Source organism: Artemia franciscana, chromosome 4 (assembly GCF_032884065.1).
Source record: "Artemia franciscana chromosome 4, ASM3288406v1, whole genome shotgun sequence".
NCBI classification, from domain to species: Eukaryota; Metazoa; Arthropoda; class Branchiopoda; order Anostraca; family Artemiidae; genus Artemia; species Artemia franciscana.
The window spans coordinates 56,493,976-56,519,999 of NC_088866.1; the positions used below are offsets into that span (position 1 = coordinate 56,493,976).

Genomic DNA, 26,024 nt, shown 5'->3' on the forward strand with positions numbered 1-26,024 from the left:
CCCAAAGAAGAGAAAAAATCCTCTTAAATGTCTGCTGTTCTGAAAAAAAAACTTCGTAATGCTGAACTTGTGGCAGTACCTTCTCGTCGCGTTTGCATTGGTTGGGAAATAGTTTCATGGTCCCTGAACCCTGATCTAGTGCTAGCTTGTCAAAGATCTAAGTTCTGGCTCCGACTATGGATGGAGTGTGGTCGGCCTAAGCAAGGAGTAACCAACCAATTTCGCGCATATGCAAAGCGTTAGTTCACTTCGAAACATGTATCGGAGATTAAATGTAAAGGTTCTGGTCACTTTCTGGTAAAAACTCTGATTTAATTGAGAAGTCCATTCCCTTACATATAGGTATTGGAAAGGTGCTATAACCCCACTATTTAACAACAGTGTTATCGATGCCCAGAAGAAAGTTGATACGAGCTTTATTTTTCGTGGGTTGGACCTATTACTTTTGAGCTATAATGACGATATATTATTCTTAACGGTCAGTGATCCTTAAACAATGACCTTGACGAATGTACGCAATGCTAGCTGGTATATTAACGGTGGAGCATTAGATAAGATTCCACTGATCGAGAGCCTCATGCTATGCAATGAATTCGTTTGCCTGCAAGAATATTTTCTCCTTCGTGAATCTTTAAGCCCGCTTCAACTTGGCTACATAACCAAAGTATTCCCGGTTCCAGCCAAGGCCTCAGAACGAGGCAGACCCTCCTGTGGTGTTGCCGTACTTGTTAATAAGTGTTTGGAACCAGCCCTATGCAGAGGAATCTTTTTTTGTCGCCATGCAAGTAAACACGATAGTGGTTTATTCCATCTAAATGCCAACAGACTACCGGGACCTCGCGTCTGACGATAGATTCAACCGAGCCTGTGCCAGTCTTGCAAGATCCTTAAGCTCTTGTGCCTCCTTAGGTTTTTTCATAGTGGTTGCTGTTGATATGAAGTGTGACTTGTCCAATGCGGCCATCTCCAGAGCAAAACTTTTGCTGGCTGCTTGTGTGCAGACTCGACGCTTTGACAATGACTCTTCCTTCACTTATATCCATAATTCTGGTTAATGTCATCCTTGGACTTTATACTTCGTTCTCCTGTGTTTACTCTCTCTGAACTGAGTGGAATAAGACCAATAAAATCTTATACGCTACACTGCTAGACAATATGCTTTCGAAAATCAAGATACCCTTCCAGTTACTCCAGGGGGCATCCAGTCAACCCAAAGAAGAGAAACAAATCCTCTTAAATGTCTACTCTACAGGGTTCAGACAGGTCGGTTCATTTCAGATTATAGGCTAAGTCCTATTTATATAGGATTTGTCGGGCCAAAATATAGGCTAAATATAGGATTTAGAAGTCTTCAGGATCAGATCGGTGGTAGATGGCGTCATTTCCTGAGTTTCTGCTTTTTTTTTTTTTTTTTTTTTTTTTTTTTTTTTTTTTTTTTAATCAGCTACATATACTGTGGCAACGATTGACTGATACAGGTAAAATACCTAAAATCAATCTTGCTCCTTCTTGGGCATCAATTTCGATATGAGGTCAGTTTTTCATCTTTGCAAGAGACTGCTCCATTCTCACAGATTCCACCATCTGCTCTCTTTCACTTGTTCTGGACTTCACAGTTCCTTCGAGCAAAGAAACAGCTAAGGCAATGTCTATGTAACTCTTGGACCTGGCAGCCTTCTTCATTCTATCGGGCGCTTCTTGAAGTAAAGTATCTGCTACTCTTCTCTTTTCTCTTTGCTCTGATGCTCTAAGTTTATCTTTTCGCTTTCCAGGTCTTCTATTTCTTTCTTTTTGTCATGGACCTCCTGCAACTTCCACTTGTTGTCCTCTTCAAAAGCTCCCTTCTCCTTCTCGGATAGCTCTTCTTTTTTCTTTTCATGCAGATATTGTTGATACCAAGACCGTGCAGAACGTGCAGGATTAAACAGTTCTTTTGTAATAACAAACTGTTCTGGTTTTCCTGCATAAAGTTCCAACGTGTCATATACCATGAGTCTTGTATCCAGAATGCGTTCAGACATTAATACCTGGTCTTCACTGAGAATCCTACCAGAGCGCGAGAACCCAAGCTCAACATCTGCGCTGTCAGGCGATAACGTCAGCATCGGTTTGACAAGCTTGGTAAGTTCCGGGTACTTGCTGTCCCCGCGCTCATTCACTAGTCCAAAGTAATAGCTCCAAAAATTATCGACCCGAGTAATGTCCTCATGGGGTCCAGTTTCCGTTGGCAAAAGCAGCTTGTCAGCCTGGGTGACGTCTGAGCTTGCTCCAATTACAATCTAGTGTGCCAAAGCCACTATGTCTGCAGTGCTTCTTAAATCCTTCATGTTGATCGGACTCAAAAAGCGTAAAGCCTCTAGAAAACCATCCTTTTCCAGAGGGCATTTGTTCAAAATATGGCGAATACCCGCAATAAAATGTTTTCGCAAATTGAAATAGAAAATGGCCTTGTCTTTCAGTGTTGCTTTCTCACAGAAAGCTCGTTCCATATTTTCTGAGACTATGGGCTTTTCTGCAAATTTTTCAGCAAGGTTTAACATTTCTGGTAAGAAATTTTCAATCTCGGTCACGAAATCTGGAGTAAAGGCCTGTCTGCAAAGCATCACAACTAGTCTTTTGATCTCTGAGTTCAGAACATAAATGAGAGGCTCTTCTTTCTGGAACAGTTGGGTGAAACTTATGAAAAGTTCTGCTAAGGCTAGAACAAACTCGAGTTGGGCTTTCATCATTGCACTTCTGATATAAGCCACAATCTTCAGAAATTTGGGAGTGGACAGAAGTTTCTTCAGTTTTTTCTCTCTTGGCATGAAGTTCAGGAAGTACTCTAAGATTGTTGTCAACTGCTGCATGATTCTAGCAAGGGTACGTCCGATCGTCAGCTAGCGGCTTAGAACATGCTATATGAAGGCATTCTCTGGCACTCTTACTCTCATTTGGCACTTTCAATTAATCTTCACAACGTGAAGGCCAGCCATCAAAAAATGAATGCATAAAAATAACAAAGTTGGAACTTTCTTCTCCGAATACCTGAAGACCTTTCAAGAAAGCGTTATGGATTATATGGATGTCTCAAGTACAAATATTCAGCATTCCCTTTCCTGAAACTTTTTTTTTGGCATTGAAATTGTTCCAAAAACTTTTATTGACGTTTGGTCCATCACTTCCAAGTATGATCAGTTTTTCAAGTGGCAGCTGATTCTGCTCAATGGCTGATATAATCTTCCTACACAGATCATCACTTGTCGCATGGCTCATAAACTTGTGCATAAAAGTCTGGATTTCGTTTCCATATGAGGACCAATATGGAACACGTATATGTAACTCTTTTATACCAGCGTTGTTGGTTTTCTTGTCATATTCTAGTACAAGATATGACTGAATGTCTTTCACAGGCATTTGCATAGCTTACAGTAAGGATGCAGTGCATTGTGATCAGATACATGAGTTTCTTTGCACATAGGGGCACTTCGTCGGAGATCTTACCAGGGAACATCGCATGGCAGGTTGCGACAATATGGTCTGAAGAGATTGCAGACACGGAACACAGTACCTTATGGAACAAGTGCCCATATTAACTAAGCTTTATAAGCGGCATCCCGCTCACAAAACATGTTTATATTGTATTCTCCAATATTTCATCTTCTGCTTAAATTTTGTGTCTTCCAATTTATCCAAAACCTCTGGTAGGGTTATATTCCCTAATAATTTATAAAATTTGAAATAGCCATAAAGAGATTCAAAATGTTGAGTTGGCTCTCGAATCATCGTGACAAAAGCAGGGTCTCCACCTCCCAAGGCTTCTTTTACTGCACTATGGTTCCATCTTGTGTGTACAGCCATTATATCATAACCCAAATTGTGCCACGGTGTTTCTTCTACCAGTTTTAATGAGAATAACTCCGGACTGCCAACATAATTCCACCTCTTTAATGGAAGAATGGCGTTTAAGTCATTGACATACCTGAAATAAAGGAATTGGCTAATGAGGGTTTATGAGAAATAAAGTTGTTTGTGAAGCAACTTCTAGCTTGCTCCACAATACAATTTTTATTGTTTAGGATTGTTGCTTTAGTACAGGAAATGTAACCAGAAGTGGTATGTTATGAATACAGGCATGGTACGATCACTTCTGGTGAAATAAAAGAACGAACAAAAGAAGAATAGGAAAAATTAGCCAGCATATTTAACCATTCTTATCAATGAAAATGGGAAACCCTGTAATTTTATAAATGGTGGCTTGAAACCGACCCTGAAAGCTTCACAGATATGCTGAATTTTATGGTGCCTTTTTCAGTAGGTCTACTTTCTCCCTTTATTGATGTGTTTTTGACATATTTCTGCAAGTATACAAATTTTTTACATATGACTTTAAACCCACAAATTTTGGTCTCTGGCAGTTAACTTATAATTTATGGCGTTGCAAAAATTTTGAATTTGCCTGTAAAGGTACAATAATATAAAATTTAAACTGTCAGAGAATCTAATTTTTTTGTTTTGATTTCTACAAAAAAGATCCACTCTTTGTTCACCATTTACTAACTACAATGGTTGGAGAAGTGCAGCAATCTTAAGTCAACAAGTCTAAATGAAAAGAAAAATGAATTTATTTGATTATTCAAATAAATTCATGATTATTAAGTCATTAAGTCTAAATGAAAAGAAAAATGAATTTATTTGATTTTGTTTATCAGCGCCTTCAGTATATCCCTAAACTTTATTTATTATGACATTGAATTGATAAAAAAGCACGCTTTCTTAGGTCTATTTTCTATTTAATGTGGATTTCAGAATTTGTTACTTGCCTCATAAGTCTAAAACGACATTTTTGCCAAAATCCTTGAAGTACTCTTTGGAGTACTCATTTTACTTTAAAACTAATTTCGTGTATCTTCATAGATATTTCAAAGAAGTCAAGTTATTTCAAGTGATGTTTGTAATTGAATAATATGCTAGGATTCAATCTTTCTAAACTTGGCAAAAAGTATGTGACTAAGCTCTGCCGAGTGTTTCATAGAAAAAACAAAATTCATGAAACAAATTTAATGAATAATTAAACGCACGAACATTCCTAGTAAATTTATCTACTATGGGTTGCCTCCTCGTAGTAGCATAATATTTGTAGGAATGAATGTTGGAGGTAATAGGTTTGAGACTATCTAGGCATGATTTTTACTCTTGTTGATAGAAGTGCTTCGCCAAGCGCTGAAAACCATATTGTGACCAAGATGACTCTAGAATTGCACAAATCTTCCACTCATACTGGAGGTCCCAGAAAATTCTTGCTGTCTGGTTCTAAGCCGGTTTAAGTGGTTTGATGGAGACTTGAGAAGATAGGTTGATACCCGTTCTTTACTGGTATCTGGGATCATTACTTTTCCTGAGGCCATAATAATTTTAAGTAATTAAATTACATGAAAATTGAAACTTGAAATTGGTCTTATTCCACTCCTTCTTTACTGACCATTTGCAACTCCTACCGTGGCCCTGGAACTGTCGATGGCAAAACTGTTCAGGATATGGAAATGATCAGAAGCACCAAAAGAAAAATCAACATGGCTTGGTTCAGGCGGAGTAAACACAGGAGAACAAAGCATAAGGTCTAAGGATGACGTTGAACCAGAATGATGAATATAAGTGAATGAAGAGTCATTGTCAATGTGTTGAGTCTGCACACATGCAGCAAGCAAAAGTTTTGCTCTGGGGATGGCCGCATTGGACAAATCACAGTTCATATCACCAGCAACCACTTTGGAGAAACCTAAAGAGGCACAAGAGCTTAGGGATCTTTCAAAGCTGGCACAGGCTCGGGTAAATCTATCGTCTCACGCGAGGTCCCAGTAGTCCATTGGCATGTAGAAGGAATAAACCACTGTCGTGTGACAAAAAAAGATTCCTCTACATAAAGGGTCAGTTGCAAATGCTTGTTAACAAATACGACAACACCACCGAAGGGTCTGCCTCATTCTCAGGCCTTGGCTGGAACCAAGAACACTTTGATTACGTCGCCAAGTTGAAGCAGGCTTAAAGATTCACGAAAGAGAAAATGTTGTTGCAGTCAAACGAAATCATTGCATAGCATGAGGCTTTCGATAAGGGTAATCTTATCTAATGTTCCACCGTTAATATTCCAGCTAATAAAGCTCACACCGAAAAATATTGCTCATATCAACTTTCTTCTGGGCATCAATAAAACTGTTGTTAAATAGCGGTGGTGAGGTTTTTTTTATATGTCAGCTCTTTATTCCCCCATGCAGTTGGCCGTTCTCTTGAGCATGTTCTTCATTGCAGGTAAAAGCATTATATCTTGAATATTTGTACTGTTTGTTAGGAACATGGCAATCCTGTCAATACCCATACCACAGCCACCAGTTGGGGGGAGGCCATATTCCAAGGCAGTCAAGTAATTCTCATCTATTACTTGTGCTTCATCGTCTCCAGCAGCTCTGTCCTTAGCCTGCTGATCAAATCTTTTTCGTTGTTCAAAAGGGTCATTCAGCACTGTGTAGCCGTTACAAATTTTCTTTTTGCAAACAAAAAGCTCAAATCTTTCTGTAACCCCTGGTGCAGATCTATGACACTTTGCTAGTGGGCTCATAACTTGGGGATGATCAATTAGGAATGTAGGGTTTCTACATTCCTCTTCTAAAAAGTGACCAACGAGCTTATCTAGCAATCGTGCGGCAGTTCGCGGAGGTGGGCAATGCACGTCATGTTTCGTGGAAAGTCGATCTAACAGTTCCACAGCTTCAGGGGTATCAAAAGTGCTGGGATGTGGCAGTGAAACTTCCAGTCGTTTTTCTAATTCAGGGATAATTTTCATTCGCCGGTATGGAGGAGTAAAGTCAATTTGTTCAATCGGGCCATCTGGACCTTCTGGCTGGTAATTTATTTTTAATGTTCCGTGAATGCTTAAGACCATACCAGAGAGCATATCTTCAGTTATGCTCATCAGATCCTCATAATCAGCATAGGCCATATAAAACTCGCAAATAGTGAACTCAGGATTGTGCGTCAAATCTGTACTCTCATTCCTGAACACTTTGCCCAGTTCATAAGCTCTGTCAATACCACCAACGACTAGCATTTTCAGAGACAACCCTGGGGCGATCCTCATGAACATTTTTGAATTATGTTCATTGTGATGAGTAATAAAGGGTTTGGCAGTGGCACCCCCCGCAACAGTGTTCATCATTGGTGTTTGTACCTCTAAGAAACCCAAACTATCCAAAAATTGTCGGATATATGAAACAATCCGTGCTCGAACACGGAACTTCTGCAGGACTTCATTGTTGGCACTCTGTAATTGGAAGTATTCACCGGGGCTTTCATCGTCTATTTTTGCTTTAGAGTTTGCCTTGATTTCTTTCAGTGGCTCTTCCTTCTTGCAAAATTTTTTGTACACATTTGCCAAATAAACTACACCAAATCCAGCAAACGTGGCTGGTATAATAATGTTTTGTAACTTCATTTTTATTTAAACTGAATGCAACGCCAGCCATATAAAGCATATAAAGCAAAACTGACGTCATGGCATTTTTACTCTGATGATGTTTATTCCAAGATGATGTCATAACAATTGCATTGCCATGGTGTTAAAACAACTTGAAATGATTTTATCACTAAATATGACGTCATGCTAACGGTGCTGCTATATTAGATGCAAAAGGAGGAACTAGATTGATCTCACAAAAATAAAGAATATTGTTCATATTAAAGTTTACAAATAATTTATTTGTTATTTGCTATTTTGAGGGGTCTGTACAGTTAGCACTCAACTGTTTACAGGTTAAATTTTATAGAATCTAGTTGTTGTCTGGTCGATCATGCAGCTAGAATTAGCAATTTTTAATTCGATTTCAGTTACAGATGTGTATAAATTATGCTCAAACTGTCAAGCCACATTTAAAGGGGAGAACCTAATACACATTGGCTAACGTGCGTTGTTTACAAGATGACTAATGATGCTATTCTGGATTTTTTTTTTTCTTCCGATATTCAGAACTAACAAAGAGCTGCTAAACTGATATTCGATAAAAAAAAACAATCATAAAACAAAATCTTAAGATTAGCGCAACAACTAAGAACTGGCTAAACAATGCCAGTTTTTTCTGGCAGTTTTGTTGGAAACAAAAAGTTTGATTTCTCTTTTAAAAACAATAGTGATAGAAGGGGAACTAACTCTCTCCAATAGCTCTCTTTTCCCCAAAAGTATCTCATCGAAGATGTCAAATACAACTGTCGTTTGAAATAGTTCAAAGAACCTGTAAAACTCGAAACGACCAGAAATAAAAGGCAGCGAAATAGTCCGGCTGATAAAATGATCAATAAAAGAATTGTTGTTGTAAGATGAGCCTAATATGTCATATTTTGTCATATTATTTTAAAATTGACACATTGTAGATGTATTATAGACAAAATATGACATATTTTGGATAAATTACAGACAAACATTGACAAAATGTGGCTGAAAATGACAAATTTTCGGGTGCATGGGGACATTCACGGAACAGAAAGTTTGAAACACTGATGTGCTGCATTATCATTATCAGCTTTATTTATATTTTATAATATATTTTTTCTGGGTTGCCAAAGGGACACTTTTAGTGCTTTTTTGACACTTTGTCACTCTGGGTGACACCGTGCCACTATTGGGTGAAAAAAGGCCACTTTTTGAAAAAAAGGACACTTTTTGGCATTTTTTCAAAATCAGTACCATATGTATTTATTTTCAGTTTTCTCTTAACTGCAACTGCTTTTAATTTGTGCTTTTCAGGTTCGTTTCCGTCTTATGCCTCGTTTAGACGCAGAGGAAAACTTGACGGGAATCCTGTCTCGGAGACAGGATTTATGTTTACACACAGAGGGAAAAGTGGGAAAAGATTCTTGTCCTTTTGGCAGAAAATTTGAAAATTTTGTAAGCATGGATGAAACCAACAGGAATATTATGATAGCAGCCACAGCATCATTATTGATTGCTGCTGCTTTTAAAAGCACCGAAGCAGAAGATCTATTTTGCAAGGTTTCACTTTTATAACACACACATTTTTAAAGGTCAGGGCCCTCTAGAGGGAGAAGGAAAAGAAAAAACTTTGCTCAATCCCAATTTATAAGGTTTTAAAGATATGCAAATACATTTCCTAAATTTTGAAAAAAAAATGTTGATAATGGCTCAGAATTCTACTCAAATAACAGGAATTGAATTTTCAGAACTAAAGGCAGAGAAAAAGCAAATGGTACCTGAAAATTAAGGTAAAATGTTGTTTTGTCAATTCAGTAGGTATAGACCTGTCATGGAGTCAAATTTTAGGGCTCTCTAGAGGGAGAAGAAGTGGAGGTGGGTACTTTAAAATACCTTCCCAGGATATACTTTAGCCTGTAGACCCATCCCTGAAAGTTTCATTTTCCTAACCTAACTTCTTTCTGAGATATCAAGAAGTAACTCAACTAGAATTTTATCTGTCTGGTAAAAAACATCCTTCAAATTTTAGATATGCTCTAATTCTACAGGAGCAAAAAAAAATGCTTTTTAAAATTGCCATTATGAGGTAAGATATTAGCTAAAATGCCTGTATAAAGCAAACTAGCCTACCTAGGCAGCCAAAACACTTGAATTTGCTTAACTGCTTCTTCAACAGTTGCAAAAGATCTGACAATGAGTGAAGTATGGAATTTAAGTCAGAAATGCCTTTTATGCTTTTTCTATTCTCACCAGAATAAAACACAAATTCCATTTTGACTTTCACAAAAACTTCAAGATAAGTTGTAGTAATTGGTCCTTTAGCCTGATATAGCTGCTATGAGTGCATAGTTTATAATGGGAGCTTAAAATTGTCTTGGCATGCTGCATGGTTGAGTATACAACCCTCTAGGCTATACTATCTTTCTTTATATGCATATTATTGTTTAAGAATGATCAAGCTTCACATTAATCTCCTTTCATGACCTATAGTTGAAATTTAAAATTTGCTAGGGAAGTATTTATTCCACTAAAAACTCACCACCTATTTTTGAACTTCATTTATACAGCCCTGTTTTTTTTTTACCCCCCTTTAGCCTGTATCCAGTTTCTGATAGCCATTTAAATTTCATTTTGTCTGTTGCTCATTTCTTGTCAATATTACTGAGTGGTCACAGATAAGCACTAGAGTCCTCATTGATAAATAATATGTACATGTATATATATAGCTTGTTGCTACTTATTTTTCTCTGGGAATACAATGTTTGATGTGGCATAAACCAAAGAAAGGACCTGTAGGCCTAGAGAAAAATATGTAAAAAAAACAATGTTTTATAATTACACAATAATTATAGCTTACATAATTTTACATGCAGTCCTGCTCTACTTGACCCCCAACCCTCCGAATATAGAAATATATAGCTGAAGTTATATGTTACCTGTTGATTCTGCCAATCTATCCCTCAACCTTTAACTCCCTGTCAATTGAAGCAACTGTGACAAAGCAAGAATGGGGGAAAAGGTGACAGGTGACAGAATACATTGGAACTACATAATTTTGGCTATATATTTGCAGATTAGGCAGGTTGGAGCTAAATTATAGTATAGAGATGCATGCTTCTCCCTTTGGTATGTAGGCTAAGTAGAAGATCACTTGTACCTGATGCTGTCCCTGTTGTTTTAGTTGGATGGGAAACATCCAAAGAAAGTTTCCTTTGAAAAGGAAAGGTGAGATTGCCCAAAAGTGAGATTGAATATGTCAAAGCTTGGAGGTTTGCCCCTTCAGTCTGTTTAAAGGAAAATGGATTCATAATTGAAGCTTTGTTCATTTCAATCTTAAGGGTGATCTATATTTGTGACAATTCATTAAATGGTTGTAAAGGGAGACTTTTTTTTATTCATTAGTCTTCTTTGTTTTCTAACAGTTTTTGTTTAATCTTTAAATTGATATCCATTTCTTACAAATTTTTATTGATACCAGTGGTCCATTTGCAAGTTTTCACCTACTTTGTAAACCCTGGTCTCACAATTACATTTAAATTTACTGAAGCTAGGAAACATAGAACTCCTATCTATTTAAAGAAAATCAATGGATGTAAGTAGGTTTTATTGTATTTAAGCCCTAGGGCCATGGCAATTAAAAACAAAATAAAGGAGATTAACTTTAAAATACTTGACATTAAATAAGCACAATAGTCACAAAGAAAAACAAATAACAAAATTATACTTCTGTGTTCAGTTGCCAACCTGAGCAACAGTCATAAATTTTTTTAATCTTGCAGAACATTCACAAGCTATCTCTCATGACCCACATTCTTGTCCATACATCCACATTTCAGGGAAATGGAAGGACCATCATACTGGTGTTCTTCATTTCTACTTATATTTAATGGGTTTGAAAGAAAGTTTCTATGGCTAAGTCAGTAGGCCAGTAAAGGACCTTGTGGTCCTTTAGCCAGGTAGTGCAATAGGAAGCTAGGGACCAGCTAGCCTATGCTCTTGTATGCCCTTCCTCCTTACTGTCCCTAGATTTCCATCTGTACTCATTTAAAGTTGGGCCAATTCTAGCTGAGGTTAGTCATATCACCAACCCCTATCCAAAACCAAATAAACTGGCAATGCCAGGAATTAAACCTGTACACCTTGGACAAAGCGTTCCAACCCAGAGTGCCTACCACTTAGCAAGGAACACAAATTTGACCAGAAAACAATAACTATTTGAAGAAGAATAGAAAATTGAAAAAAAACTTGCTATAGCTGTCCCACTACTATCCTGTAAATGCTATAGGCCCATTTTATTTAGACAAATCAATTTAAGACAGGTATCAACAAAACTCCATCAGGGATTGTATTTGCTTAAAATACAATCAAGCTATGTGAATGCTTTGCTTTGTGATATACTAGTCTTGAAATAATAAAAAAAGAGAAAATTTATATTTTCTGTTTATTTTTCACCAGCTCATTTGCGGCAAAAAACATAATCCATCTCAGTGATACCTTAACTCATATAGCAAATTTCAAGCAGAACTAGCTTAGCCTACTAGCAGTTGTCTTTCATTTTTGAAAAGGCCAGGCCACCTAAGCAAAGGGTGTATTGTCATTACAAATGATTTTGCTGAAATGAGCTGGTGGAAAACTATTAGGAAATGTAAGGAATCTAGTTTACTGTTTAGAGATTAGGATATCACAAAATTAAGCATTCAATATGCTTGTTTGTAAATCTTAAGTAATTACAAACCCTGTTGGAATTTTGTTGATATCCATCTCACAATTAGTGTGTCTAAAGAAAGTTTCCAAAGAGCATTCAGTTTTCAGCATGCATTTTATCTTTATTGATGGTTAAAGAAAGCAATAGATATACCTGCTGTAGTTGATTAGTAATAAATAACTTGCTGCCTCTCTGCATAAAAATGTGCATTTTTATGTATAATGTATAGCTTTTAAAGTCATTAATTCCTGAGAAGCCCCTTCTCCAGTTATGCCAGCTTTATGGGTAGTAAAGCCTTTTTAAAATAATCTGAAATAATTCTTTGGGGGTCCTTACCAGTGACTTTCCTTTCTACTGCAATTAGCAATGGGTGAAATATATTGCAGTCACTAAAAATTTACAATCTTACTTATTTTACCACTATTAAGTTGCAAAAAGGGTGAACTAAATATTTACCATTGAATTTGCCACAAAAGAAATTTCTAGCTTCAAGAAATTCAATCATGCCTTTAGAACAAGGGATCCTAAGTTAGGTCAAAGTCTTGAAAATGTGCTTCTAGTATAAGTAATTTGTAAATAAAAATTTGTATCTTACTAAAAATGAGACAAAAAAAATCCTGCAGAAAAGAAACAAGAAAGATTGATAAAGGAAGAAATACCATGGATGCCCATGAAATGTAAGATAGAAATGAACAAAACTTCAATTATGCATCTGTTTTCTTTAAACAGACAGGAGGAATAAACCTCCAAGCTTTGACAAATTCAATCTCACTTTTGGAACCAGGTATAAGACTAATTTCCAGGGAATGAAAACAGTAAATCCCTGGCTTTTCTATTGACACAGGCAGTGAAGGGAATAAAAACACATTTATTGTTCTGCCTATTTGTTCAACTTCTCTGTCTGTTCTACAAATTCTGTATTATATTTATTTGAAAAAAAAAGGCAAAATGTCATAGATAAGATTTATTTGCAAAAAACCCTGCAGGCCACAGCAAACACATGCAACTTTATACAAGCACCTAATTCCAAACAACTTAAAAAAGCAAACAAACTTGCAAACAACTTAAACAAGCAAACAAAGTTTCAAACACTTTATGAATTCAGAAACACCCATAAATAAACTCTTACCAAGCTAACTCCTCAAACATGATTCCCTATGCTTAATCCCTAAACAAAGATTAAATTAAAAAAAAACTAGTTTTTTAAACTGAAAGTAAGGAGCAATATTAAAACTTAAAATGAACAGAAATTACTCTGTATATGAAATGGGTTGTCCCCTCTGCAATCCCTCACTCTTTACGCTAAAGTTTTTAATTGTTTTAAAAAGTAGAATTGTGGCAAAGAATCAAACTTTAGCACTTTAGCATTTGAAATGGGACAACCCATTTCATATACAGAGTAATTTCTATTTGTTTTAAGTTTTAATATTGCTCCTTACTTTCAGTTTAAAAAACTAGTTTTTTTTATTTAATTTCTGAACATTTTTGAATTAATGCATTTTTGATTTTGGCTCTCTGCACATAAATTATTAAAATGAAATTTGCATATTAATTTTTTTTTTTTTTGGCTAAATGGCTTTCTCTTAGTTTTGATCAGACAATTTTGAGAAATAAGGGGTGGGGAAGGAGGCCTAGTTGCCCTCCAATTTTTTGGCTACTTAAAAAGGCAACTAGAACTTTTAATTTTTAACAAACGTTTTTATTAGTAAAAAATATACATAACTTAAGAATTAACTTACATAACAAACTTTTATACTCGTATATTTTTTTATTATGTATATGAGGGAGTTTGTCCCCTTGTTAATACCTCACCTTTTATACTAAATCTTAAGTTTTGTCCCAATTCTTTAAGAATGACCCCTGAATCAGAAAGGCTGTGGAATAAATAGTTGAAATTACCACCACTACTACTATATCATCTACAGATAATATACATGATACCCTAAACCAATCCAAAGATACAAATAGGGCTCCATTATTTTTTCATAAAATTGTCTAAATCATTAACAAACAAGGAGAAAAGCTTTGGGGATAAAGTACATCCTTGTTTCACACCCAAATGAGACATAACTAGTCTAGAAAATTTCCCCATCACCTTTACAACAAACTTCACCCTCCTATACATAGCTGCTATTATTGCTACAAAACAAGACAGCAAGCCTATTCCTAACAGGCTTTCGAGGGTGTTCCAGCTGAAAAATCAAGTAACTTTAAAGTAACTAGAGAAGTTACTTAAATTTTACATTCACCAGGAACGGCTTTTGAAGTAACTAAGAGCGTGTTCCAGCTGAGACAAAAAGTAACTAAAAGTTACGGAAAAGTTACTTAAAGTAACTTTTTCCGTTCCAGCTGAGGCTATTTAGCAGCTGGAACGACAGAAAAGTTACTTCAAAGTAACTTTTTCAGTAACTTTTACTAAAGATAGTTAACGAGCATCTTTAGTTAAGTAACTTAGCATCATTATCATCACTTCAATAATATAAAACTTTCATGATGGCTAACACACAAAAGTTTGAAGACTATGAGCCTTTATGCAGGGAAGAGAATGGAACTGCTATTGTTAAAAGAACCAGTGATGGTAAATAATCTTATTTTGACCTTAAAATGATTTTTGATAAAAAAATTCATTGGTAAAGTTCCAAGCATTAATGTGATCTGCTGGGCATATCTAGAGAAGCTTGGTTGAATAGTTTGTTGGGGGTGAAGTCTTCAGGTCTTGCCTTAGGAAGCTTCTAATTATATTCCTGTAATCCTTGGACAGTTGCTAGCCTATCCAAAGTCAGTGGTAAATTGTTTTGTAGAGATGGCATAGCCTAGAGTGAGTAATAGGTCTAATTGTCCAGAAAAAATGTATATAGTTCAAAGAAAGCTTAGTTCAATCCCACTTGACAGAAAGAAACACTGTGTTACTCTGGAAGCTGTTTTAAAACATTCAATGATAATTACTTAAGCTAGCCTTGGCTAGATTGAATCCTGTAATTCATTGAAGTGCTTCAAAAAACTTTGCAGTTTATTGGTAGCCTGTAACAACTTTTTAATATTAATTTATAGATACATTTGAGCCCTCCTAGCAAAGTTTCTTGTAGGCTACTCCAGGCTTGAAAACCTAAGCTTAGGAGTTTAAGGCCTGGTGTTGCTGATATTTTGGTTGTGATAAGGGTCAATGATGTGACTCTGTAAGCTTAGCCACAGTATACCTAGCTATAATGATTAGCTGACCTGGAGAAATTTAGAGGAAAAACTTAAGAAGAATCAAATGTTTTTTGCACTCAAATGAATTCAAATGAAGAATCAATGTTTTGTAACACTCCCAGCTACAGACATTGAATCAGGATATTACTTACTGTGCAATGCTGACCATTGGTCAGCATACAATTTTTTTTCTTTTTTAAGTAGGCCTAACTTCTTGCTACATTAGAAAATAGGGTCAAAACTAGTAGGCTATGCAATTATGCAAAATAATATGAAACTCAAACCCTCATGTATTGCTATCAAAATAGGAATTGAGAAGAATTGTATACATCAATGCATAACAAAAAATCTAAGCTATGCATCAATATGGTTGTTAGGTACTTGTGTGTTATTCAGAACACACTCAATAAGTGAAGTTAGGTTCTTTTGTGAAACAAACTATGATGCAATTACATTTAAATTAATATTTATATATAGAGGTGGTTAGGTTAGGTATTTGATATAATGCACCCCCCCCCCTTCTCCTAATGTGCAAATAAGGTTTTGGAATTTAGGCTAAGAGATTGGTTAGATAAAGAGGAAATACTGAGTCCAGTACAAGTGGGATTCAGATTGACATTCAGCACTATTGACCATATTTTTACTTTGGAAATATTGAGATGGAAAAATGGTTGGCTATTTGTATCTTTTTAGACCTGAGAAGTGCTTTTGATTCAGTAAATAGGACGTTGTTAATTGAAAGCCTTTTTGAAATAGGCTTGCCATCTTGTTTTGTAGCAATAATAGCAGCTATGTATAGGAGGGTGAAGTTTGTTGTAAAGGTGATGGGGAAATTTTCTAGACTAGTTATGTCTCATTTGGGTGTGAAACAAGGATATACTTTATCCCCAAAGCTTTTCTCCTTGTTTGTTAATGATTTAGACAGTTTTATGAAAAAAATAATGGAGCCCCATTTGTATCTTTGGATTGGTTCAGGCTATCATGTATATTATTTGTAGATGATATAGTAGTAGTGGTGGTAATTTCAACTATTTATTCCACAGCTTTCTGATTCAGGGGTCATTCTTAAAGAATTGGGACAGAACTTAAGATTTAGTATAAAAGGCAAGGTATTAATAAGGGGACAAACCCCTTCATATACATAATAAAAAAATATAAGAGTATAAAAGTTTGTTATGTAAGTTAATTCTTAAGTTATGTATATTATTTACTAATAAAAATGTTTGTTAAAAATTAATAGTTCTAGTTGCCTTTTTAAGTAACCAAAAAATTGGAGGGCAACTAGGCCTCCTTCCCCACCCCTTATTTATCAAAATCATCTGATCAAAACTAAGAGGAAGCTGTTTAGCCAAAAAAAAAATTAATATGCAAATTTCATTTAATAATTTATGTGTGGAGAGCCAAAATCAAAAATGTTCAGAAATTAAATAAAAAAAACTAGTTTTTTAAACTGAAAGCAAGGAGCAATATTAAAACTTAAAACAAACAGAAATTACTCTGTCTATGAAATGGGTTGTCCCCTCTGCAATTCCTTGCTCTTTATGCTAAAGTTTGATTCTTTGCCACAATTCTACTTTTTAAAACAATTAAAAACTTTAGCATAAAGAGTGAGGGATTGCAGAGGGGACAACCCATTTCATATATGGAGTAATTTCTGTTCATTTTAAGTTTTAATATTGCTCCTTACTTTCAGTTTAAAAAACTAGTTTTTTTTATTTAATCTTTGTTTAGGGATTAAGCATAGGGAATCATGTTTGAGGAGTTAGCTTAGTAAGAGTTTATTTATGGGTGTTTCTGAATTCATAAAGTGTTTGAAAGTTTATTTGCTTGTTTAAGTTGTTTGCAAGTTTGTTTGCTTTTTTATGTTGTTTGGAATTAGGTGCCTGTATAAAGTTGCATGTGTTTGCTATGGCCTACAGGCTTTTTTGCAAATAAATCTTATCTATGATATTTTGCCTTTTTTTTATCAAATAAATATAATACAGAATTTGTAGAACAGACAGAGAAGTTGAACAAATAGTCAAAACAATAAATGTGTTTTTATTCCCTTCACTGCCTGTGTCAATAGAAAAGCCAGGGATTTACTGTTTTCATTCCCTGGAAATTAGTCTTATACCTGGTTCCAAAAGTGAGATTGAATTTGTCAAAGCTTGGAGGTTTATTCCTCCTGTCTGTTTAAAGAAAACAGATGCATAATTGAAGTTTTGTTCATTTCTATCTTACATTTCATGGGCATCCTTGGTATTTCTTCCTTTATTAATCTGTCTTGTTTCTTTTCTGCAGGATTTTTTTGTCTCATTTTTAGAAAGATACAAATTTTTATTTACAAATTACTTATACTAGAAGCACATTTTCAAGACTTTGACCTAACTTAGGATCCCTTGTTCTAAAGGCATGATTGAATTTCAAGCATCTTGAAGCTAGAAATTTCTTTTGTGGCAAATCCCATGGTAAATATTTAGTTTACCCCTTTTGCAACTTAATAGTGGTAAAATAGGTAAGATTGTAAATTTTTAGTGACTGCAATATATTTCACCTATTGCTAATTGCAGTAGAAAGGAAAGCCACTGGTAAGGACCCCCAAAGAATTATTTCAGATTATTTTAAAAAGGCTTTACTACCCATAAAGCTGGCATAACTGGAGAAGCTATACATTATAATAAAAATGCACATTTTTATGCAGAAAGGCAGCAAGTTATTTATTACTAATCAACTACAGCAGGTATATCTATTGCTTTCTTTAACCATCAATAAAGATAAAATGCATGCTGAAAACTGAATGCTCTTTGGAAACTTTCTTTAGACACACTAATTGTGAGATGGATATCAACAAAATTCCAACAGGGTTTGTATTTGCTTAAGATTTACAAACAAGCATATTGAATGCTTAATTTTGTGATATCCTAATCTCTAAACAGTAAACTAGATTCCTTACATTTCCTAATAGTTTTCCACCAGCTCATTTCAGCAAAATCATTTGTAATGACAATACACCCTTTGCTTGGGTGGCCTGGCCTCTCCAAAATGAAAGACAACTGCTAGTAGGCTAAGCTAGTTCTGCTTGAAATTTGCTATATGAGTTAAGGTATCACTGAGATGGATTATGTTTTTTGCCGCATTTTTAACTGGATTATGAAGCCCATCTCTAAGTTGAACAAAAGATGAATTTTATCCATCTTTTGCTGGTTTCACAAGGATTTTAGTTGAACTTGAATCCTTGTGAAAATGGCCCCTAAGAAACTTTTATAAGATATTAAAAACTTCAGGGTGAAAAATGAGTTATTAAGGAGGGGGAAGCTACCCTCATTTATGAATCATTTAAGAATTTACTGTAGCCACTAGCCCCTGACAAATCTTGGAAACACAAACTTTAGATGTCAAGTATAATAAAACAAAGATGTTATTATCCTTGACATTGCAAGTTACTCAGAATTACAATGGACACCACCAAATTAAGCATTTATGTTTGCACTAATTTGTTGTAAATTCAGAAAAGCAAGTTAATGTTTACTTTCCATCAGAAATTTGTAGTTTTGCAACAAGCCAACAACTGCATCCATAACCAAAATGATAAGATGCTTATCAATGCATTTCTGAGGAAAAAAAACATTGGATGGGAGAATTTTCTGCAGGAAAAATTCTCCACAAAGAGGAAATTCTAGCTAGGAAAAGTTATGTGATTTGATTTCTCCTCCACAATACTCTACTCTGTATGCTACAGTTTGACCTTTTGTCTTAATTCTTTAACTCTCTAAACACAAGGGCCATTTAAATAAAATCAGAAACTTTTAAGTCCTAAAAAACTGTTTCTATGTAATATAAAGAAATAACAAATAATTGGCTTTGGGTGAAACTAATGTTACCAGATAGTACACAAGAAATTGGGCAACATTGTTCTTTTCCAAATTGGGTTTTGTTTAAAATAATATGTATTTTTCAAGAAAATCCTGACATTATGGGAATGATGGGAACCATTTTTGGAATTAACATATCAAATAGCATGAAACTTGGCAAAGTACTTTACAGAATTTTCAAAACTGTAATTTTGGAGGCCTATGTTATCTATGAGTAAATTTATTAATGCCAAACCTGAAAAAAATTAATTCCAAGAAATTAGAAGTTTATTCTATAAAGACAGTGATAGGTGATGTAGCCTATATGATTATTTCTGCTATTTAACCAACATTCCTTCTTGGGAAAAAAGAAAATAACTAAAAGGAAAACCATAAAATAGCCTAAACTCAAAAACATAGTCAAATAAAGAATATATCTGCTATTTAACCAGCAAAACAAAATTAGCTAAATAGAAAGCATAAAACAAACCATAGCCAAAAGCCAGGAAGCGAAAAGAGACTTGTTGGTTGTACAGGCTGTCAGGTATTTAGTCAAAATGTTCCTATTGGGTTAGTTGGTCTATACATATGGTAAACTTTTTCTTCAAATATGCACATCAAAATAAAGACTCACAATGATTGTATACAAGATGATGAATAACAACATAATCGAAGGTTACAACAATAAATGACTTTGTAGCAAAACAAAATAATGTATTTTTAAATAAAATCAGAATCCTTTTTTCTTGGTCCTAAAAAACTGTTTCTATGTAATAAAAAAAATTACAAATTATTAGTCAACATAATACTTGTCTCCACTCCAACATTCATTTATATATATATACCCCACAATAGGGAAAATGGGGTAGCTAAGTAGTAATGCTATTTGGCAGTTGCTGCTAAAGTGTCAGCAGCTTTTGGAATTCTATTTAATTGTGCTATTGGCAGCTTTGGAACTTTGTCCATACCTGAATATACAAGATTGTGTCTAGAAGAATAATAACTTGCAAGATTAAATTGAATATTATATTACAACTTACCACCATTTTTCTTCATTTTCATCTGATCCTACATCAGTATCCATTATTTCATCTATAAGCAACTGTAGAACTAAATAATGTTGTGCCATTTCTGATGTACCACTGGCAGAGTTGAAGATTTGATTGATTCATTGTATGAAGATTTGAAAAAAGCTGTAAAATTGTAAAATCTACAATTGTTTCTAGCTGAGATAATCTATTGAATTTTTGAAGTTATTTGATATTTTAGGATTTTGTAAGATATCTGTTTCAATAATAGTGAGTGTTTTGAAGAGTATCAAGTATTTGAGATGAAAGGAATGCATACAAAGTCTATAGGTTCAGTTATTTTTGTTTTCTACCTATCAAAAGACAACAGTTTTTGAACAGCCATCAGAAGAGAAAAATCCTAAATCAGCCATTGAATTTTTATGCACCCATCTCTATGCTATATTTTTCATGAATTTTGGAATTTTTGATGGAGGCTGTAAAATTTTGTTCCTTTATTGTGCTTTGAATAAATCATTTTTATCTTGGACTGTGGTCTCAAAGAAAGCCTAGATTTAATTAGAAGCAAATACAGTAAACTGAAAACTGTGTTGTGACTACTCTGCTTTATAAAGGTTAAACTTGGTGAACTGAATATTTCAAATATATTTCATCCACTTTACTCTAAATTAAATCCTACCTGCAGGTTTCTGTTTCTTTCTCTTGTTAAGTTTAGGTCATGGGCCTAAGTATGAGCCTGATTTGGTTATTAAACAAGTTTCTGAAAATCATATTGCCCTAACAACAAAATGTTCCATGTTCACAAATTAATGCCCAAGAAAACATTTTTAATTATCATGAAAAATTGGCATTTTTTATATAGCTTATACCTTTGATCTGATACAAGTTTAACCTATTCATAAGCAAATACAATAAAATTATGCAAATAAATAAAAAAATAAATTCCATAAAAATGAAGACATGAAACCCTTACAATTTTCTATGAATAAGCTGAAATCATTCAAGTATAAAATAAAACAAAATCCAGGACAAAACCAAAGTCTTTCTGCTTTGCTAATTCACAAATGGTACTAATTTACAAAACTGTAAATGGGAGGAGGAGGGGAATGTATTTTGAAAATCTGAGGGTGGGGTCCTTGATGGATGTACCAAAATATATATATTTCAATGAAAATTCCCAAAGTATTTTGCCAGATCTAGGGGAACTTCCTCTCATTTAATGCAGATCCATTATTAAAAAATCATTTAGTAAGCTCAAATACTTTTCAAGATAGCCAAGTGAAAAGGCAATCATTTGGAAATTTTAACTAGCCTAGTCTAAAATTCCAACCTTAATAGTTCAACTGAAGGAAAGAAAGTGATAGGCCTAAGCCAAAGAGTTTCAATAATCAACACTACTGTATGCTATCTCAGACACTAATGCACTGAAATTAATATAGAAACAGGATATTTAAACCAAATCTAGGTTAATGCCCACAGATTTATTGCAATATTAATAACTTTCCATAATGAATTTGGCATTAAGTTATTTATGCAGCATTCTGCTTTTCTTTTTGTGAACAATGTAGGTCAATTTTATGCAGTGGGTTAAATTCAAGATATAGGTTAGGCTAGCTTAATCAATCAGGAAACAATGCAGAAAAAATAATTGTGGTAAAATTCTAGTTTAGCTACTGTTTGCTATCTTGGCAAGAGGTTACGTTATACAAATTATACCCAAGACAAACAAGTTTAAACATGCAACTAGCCTAGAATATCCTATTCATACACCCCTAGAGTGTATCTAATTTTTTTGATTTCAAGATCAGTTCCAAAATATTCTAAGAGTTTCCTCTACTGGTCAGTGGCCTTAGCTACAATATTTACAAGGGCTTATGCACAGGAAGTTATTCTAAATTCAGACTAAATGAGTCTAAAACAAATGTTTTATTAAAATCTTGGTCGTAATATTTTTTCTATCTGAATAAGACCTTAGTTACTTCAAAAGCCGTTCCTGGTGAATGTAAAATACAAGTAACTTCTCTAGTTAATTTAAAGTTACTTCATTTTTCACCTGGAACATAGCTTAAGGTCTTATTCAGATAGAAAAAAAATATTACGACCAAGATTTTGATAACATTTGTTTTAGACTCATTTACTCTGAATTTAGAATAACTTCCTGTGCATAATTCCTTGTAAATATTGTAGCTAAGGCCACCAACCAGTAGAGGAAACTCTTTAGAATAATTTGGAACTGATCTTGAAATCAAAAAAATTAGATACACTAGGGGTGTATGAATAGGATATTCTAGGCTAGTTGCATGTTTAAACTTGTTTGTCTTGGGTATAGTTTGAATAACGTAACCTCTTGCCAAGATAGCAAAAAGTATCTAAACTAGAATTTTACCACAATTATTTTTTCTGCATTGTTTCCTGATTGATTAAGCTAGCCTAACCTATATTTTAAATTTAACCCACTGTATAAAATTGACCTACATTGTTCACAAAAAGAAAAGCAGAATGCTGCATAGATAACTTAATGCCAAATTCATTATGGAAAGGTATTAATTTTGCAATAAATCTGTGGGCATTAACCTAGATTTGGTTTAAATATCCTGTTTCTATATTAATTTCAGTGCATTAGTATCTGAGATAGCATACAGTAGTATTGATTATTGAAACTCTTTGGCTTAGGCCTATCTTTTTCTTAAATTCAGTTTAACTATTAAGGTTAGAATTTTAGACTAGGCTAGTTAAAATTTCCAAATGATGGCCTTTTCACTAGGCTATCTTTAAAAGTATTTGAGCTTACTAAATTATTTTTTAATAATGGATCTGCATCAAATGAGAGAGAGTTCCCCTAGATATGGCAAAATACTTTGGGAATTTTCATTGAAATATATATATTTTGGTACATCCATCAAGGAACCCCCCTCCTCAGATTTTCAAAATACATTCCCTTCCCCCTCCCATTTACAGTTTTGTGAATTAGCATAGCAGAAAGACTTTGGTTTTGTCCTGGATTTTGTTTTATTTTATACTTGACTGATTTCAGCTTATTCATAGAAAATTGTAAGGGTTTCATGTCTTCATTTTTATGGAATTTGTTTTTTTATTTATTTGCATAATTTTATAGTATTTGCTTATGAATAGGTTAAACTTGTATCAGATCAAAGGTATAAGCTATATAAAAAATGCCAATTTTTCATGATAATTAAAAATGTTTTCTTGGGCATTAATTTATGAACACAGAACATTTTGTTGTTAGGGCAATATGATTTTCAGAAACTTGTTTAATAACCAAATCAGGCTCATACTTAGATCCATGACCTAAACTTAACAAGAGAAAGAAACAGAAACTTGCAGGTAGGATTTAATTTAGATCAAAGTGGATGACATATATTTGAAATATTCAGTTCACCAAGTTTAACCTTTATGAAGCAGAGTAGTCACAACACAGTTTTCGGTTTACTGTATTTGCTTCTAATTAAATCTAGGCTTTCTTTGAGACCACAGTCCGAGATACAAATGATTTATTCAAAGCCCAATAAAGGAACAAAATTTTACAGCCTCCATCAAATATTCCAAAATTCATGAAAAATATAGCATAGAGATGGGTGCATAAAAATTCAATGGCTGATTTAGGATTTTTCTGTGAAGGGAAATTTCTCTCTTCTGATGGCTGTTCAAAAACTGTTGTCTTTTGATAGGTAGAAAACAAAAATAACTGAAACTATAGACTTTGTATGCATTCCTTTCATCTCAAATACTTGATACTCTTCAAAACACTCACTATTATTGAAACAGATATCTTACAAAATCCTAAATATCAAATGACTTCAAAAATTCAATAGATTATCTCAGCTAGAAACAATTTTAGATTTTACAATTTTACAGCTTTTTTCAAATCTTCATACAATGAACTCTGCCAGTGGTACATCAGAAATGCCACAACATTATTTAGTTCTACAGTTGCTTATTGATGAAATAATGGATACTGATGTAGGATCAGATAAAAATGAAGAAAAATGCTGGTAAGTTGTAATATAATATTCAATTTAATCTTGCAAGTTATTATTTTTCTAGACACAATCTTGTATATTCAGGTATGGACAAGTTCCAAAGCTGCCAATATCACAATTAAATAGAATTCCAAAAGCTGCTGACACTTTAGCAGCAACTGCCAAATAGCATTACTACTTAGCTACCCCATTTTCTCTATTGTGGGGTATATGTATGAATGAATGTTGGAGTGGAGACAAGTATTATGTTGACTAATAATTTGTAATTTTTTTATTACATAGAAACAGTTTTTTAGGACCAAGAAAAAAGGATTCTGATTTTATTTAAAAATACATTATTTTGTTTTGCTACAAAGTCATTTATTATTGTAACCTGCGATTATGATGTTATTCATCATCTTGTATACAAAGATGTCATCTTGTATACAATAATTGTGAGTCTTTATTTTGATGTGCATATTTGAAGAAAAAGTTTACCATATGTATAGACCAACTAACCCAATAGGAACATTTTGACTAAATACCTGACAGCCTGTACAACCAACAAGTCTCTTTTTGCTTCCTGGCTTTTGACTATGGTCTGTTTTATGCTTTATATTTAGCTAATTTTGTTTTGCTGGTTAAATAGCAGAAATATTCTTTATTTGACTATGTTTTTGAGTTTAGGCTATTTTATGGTTTTCATTTAGTTATTTTCTTTTTTTCCCAAGAAAGAATGTTGGTTAAATAGCAGAAATAATCATATAGGCTAAATCGCCTATCACTGTCTTTGTACAATAAACTTCTAATTTCTTGGAATTAATTTTTTCAGGTTTGGCATTAATAAATTTACTCATAGATAACATTGGCCTCCAAAATTACAGTTTTGAAAATTCCGTAAAGTATTTTGCCAAGTTTCATGCTATTTGGTATGTTAATTCCAAAAATGGTTCCCATCATTCCCATAATGTCAGGATTTTCTTGAAAAATACATATTATTTTAAACAAAACCCAATTTGGAAAAGAATGATGTTGCCCAATTTCTCATGTACTATCTGGTAACATTAGTTTCACCCAAAGCCAATAATTTGTTATTTCTTTATATTACATAGAAACAGTTTTTTAGGACTTAAAAGTTTTTGATTTTATTTAAATGGCCCTTGTGTTTCAAGAGTTAAAAAATTAAAACAAAAGGTCAAACTCTAGCATAAAGAACAGAGTATTGTGGAGCAGAAATCAAATCACATAACTTTTCCTAGCTAGAATTTCTTCTTTGTGGAGAATTTTTCCTGCAGAAAATTCTCCCATCAAATATTTTTTTTCCTCAGAAATGCATTGATAAGCATCTTATCACTTTGGTTATGGATGCAGTTGTTGGCTTGTTGCAAAAATACAAATTTCTGATGGAATGTAAACATTAACTTGCTTTTCTGTATTTACAACAAATTAGTGCAAACATAAATGCTTAGTTTGGTGGTGTCCATTGTAATTCTGAGCAACTTGCAATGTCAAGGATAATAACATCTTTGTTTTATTATACTTGACATCTAAAGTTTGTGTTTCCAATATTTGTCAGGGGCTAGTAGCTACAGTAAATTCTTAAATGATTCATAAATGAGGGTAGCTTCCCCCTCCTTAATAACTCATTTTTCACCCTGAAGTTTTTAATATCTTGTAAAAGTTTCTTAGGGGCCATTTTCACAAGGATACAAGTTCAACTAAAATCCTTGTGAAACCAACAAAAGATGGATAAAATTCATCTTTTGTTCAACTTAGAGATGGGCTTCATAATCCACTTAAAAATGCGGCAAAAAACATAATCCATCT

The 26,024-nt window shown here is 34.0% G+C and overlaps 1 protein-coding gene and 1 long non-coding RNA gene across 2 annotated transcripts in view; one reads left to right on the plus strand and one right to left on the minus strand.

Moving 5' to 3' along the window:
- LOC136026645 (uncharacterized) overlaps positions 1 to 26,024 on the plus strand; it is a 580,251-nt gene that overhangs the window by 436,120 nt on the left and 118,107 nt on the right. The gene's annotated exons all lie outside the window — the stretch shown is intronic.
- On the minus strand, positions 5,076 to 7,468 carry LOC136025616 (lysine--tRNA ligase-like). The gene has a single exon (XM_065701610.1). The coding sequence runs from the start codon at positions 7,466 to 7,468 to the stop codon at positions 6,239 to 6,241; it is 1,230 nt and encodes a 409-aa protein (XP_065557682.1). The 3' UTR covers positions 5,076 to 6,238.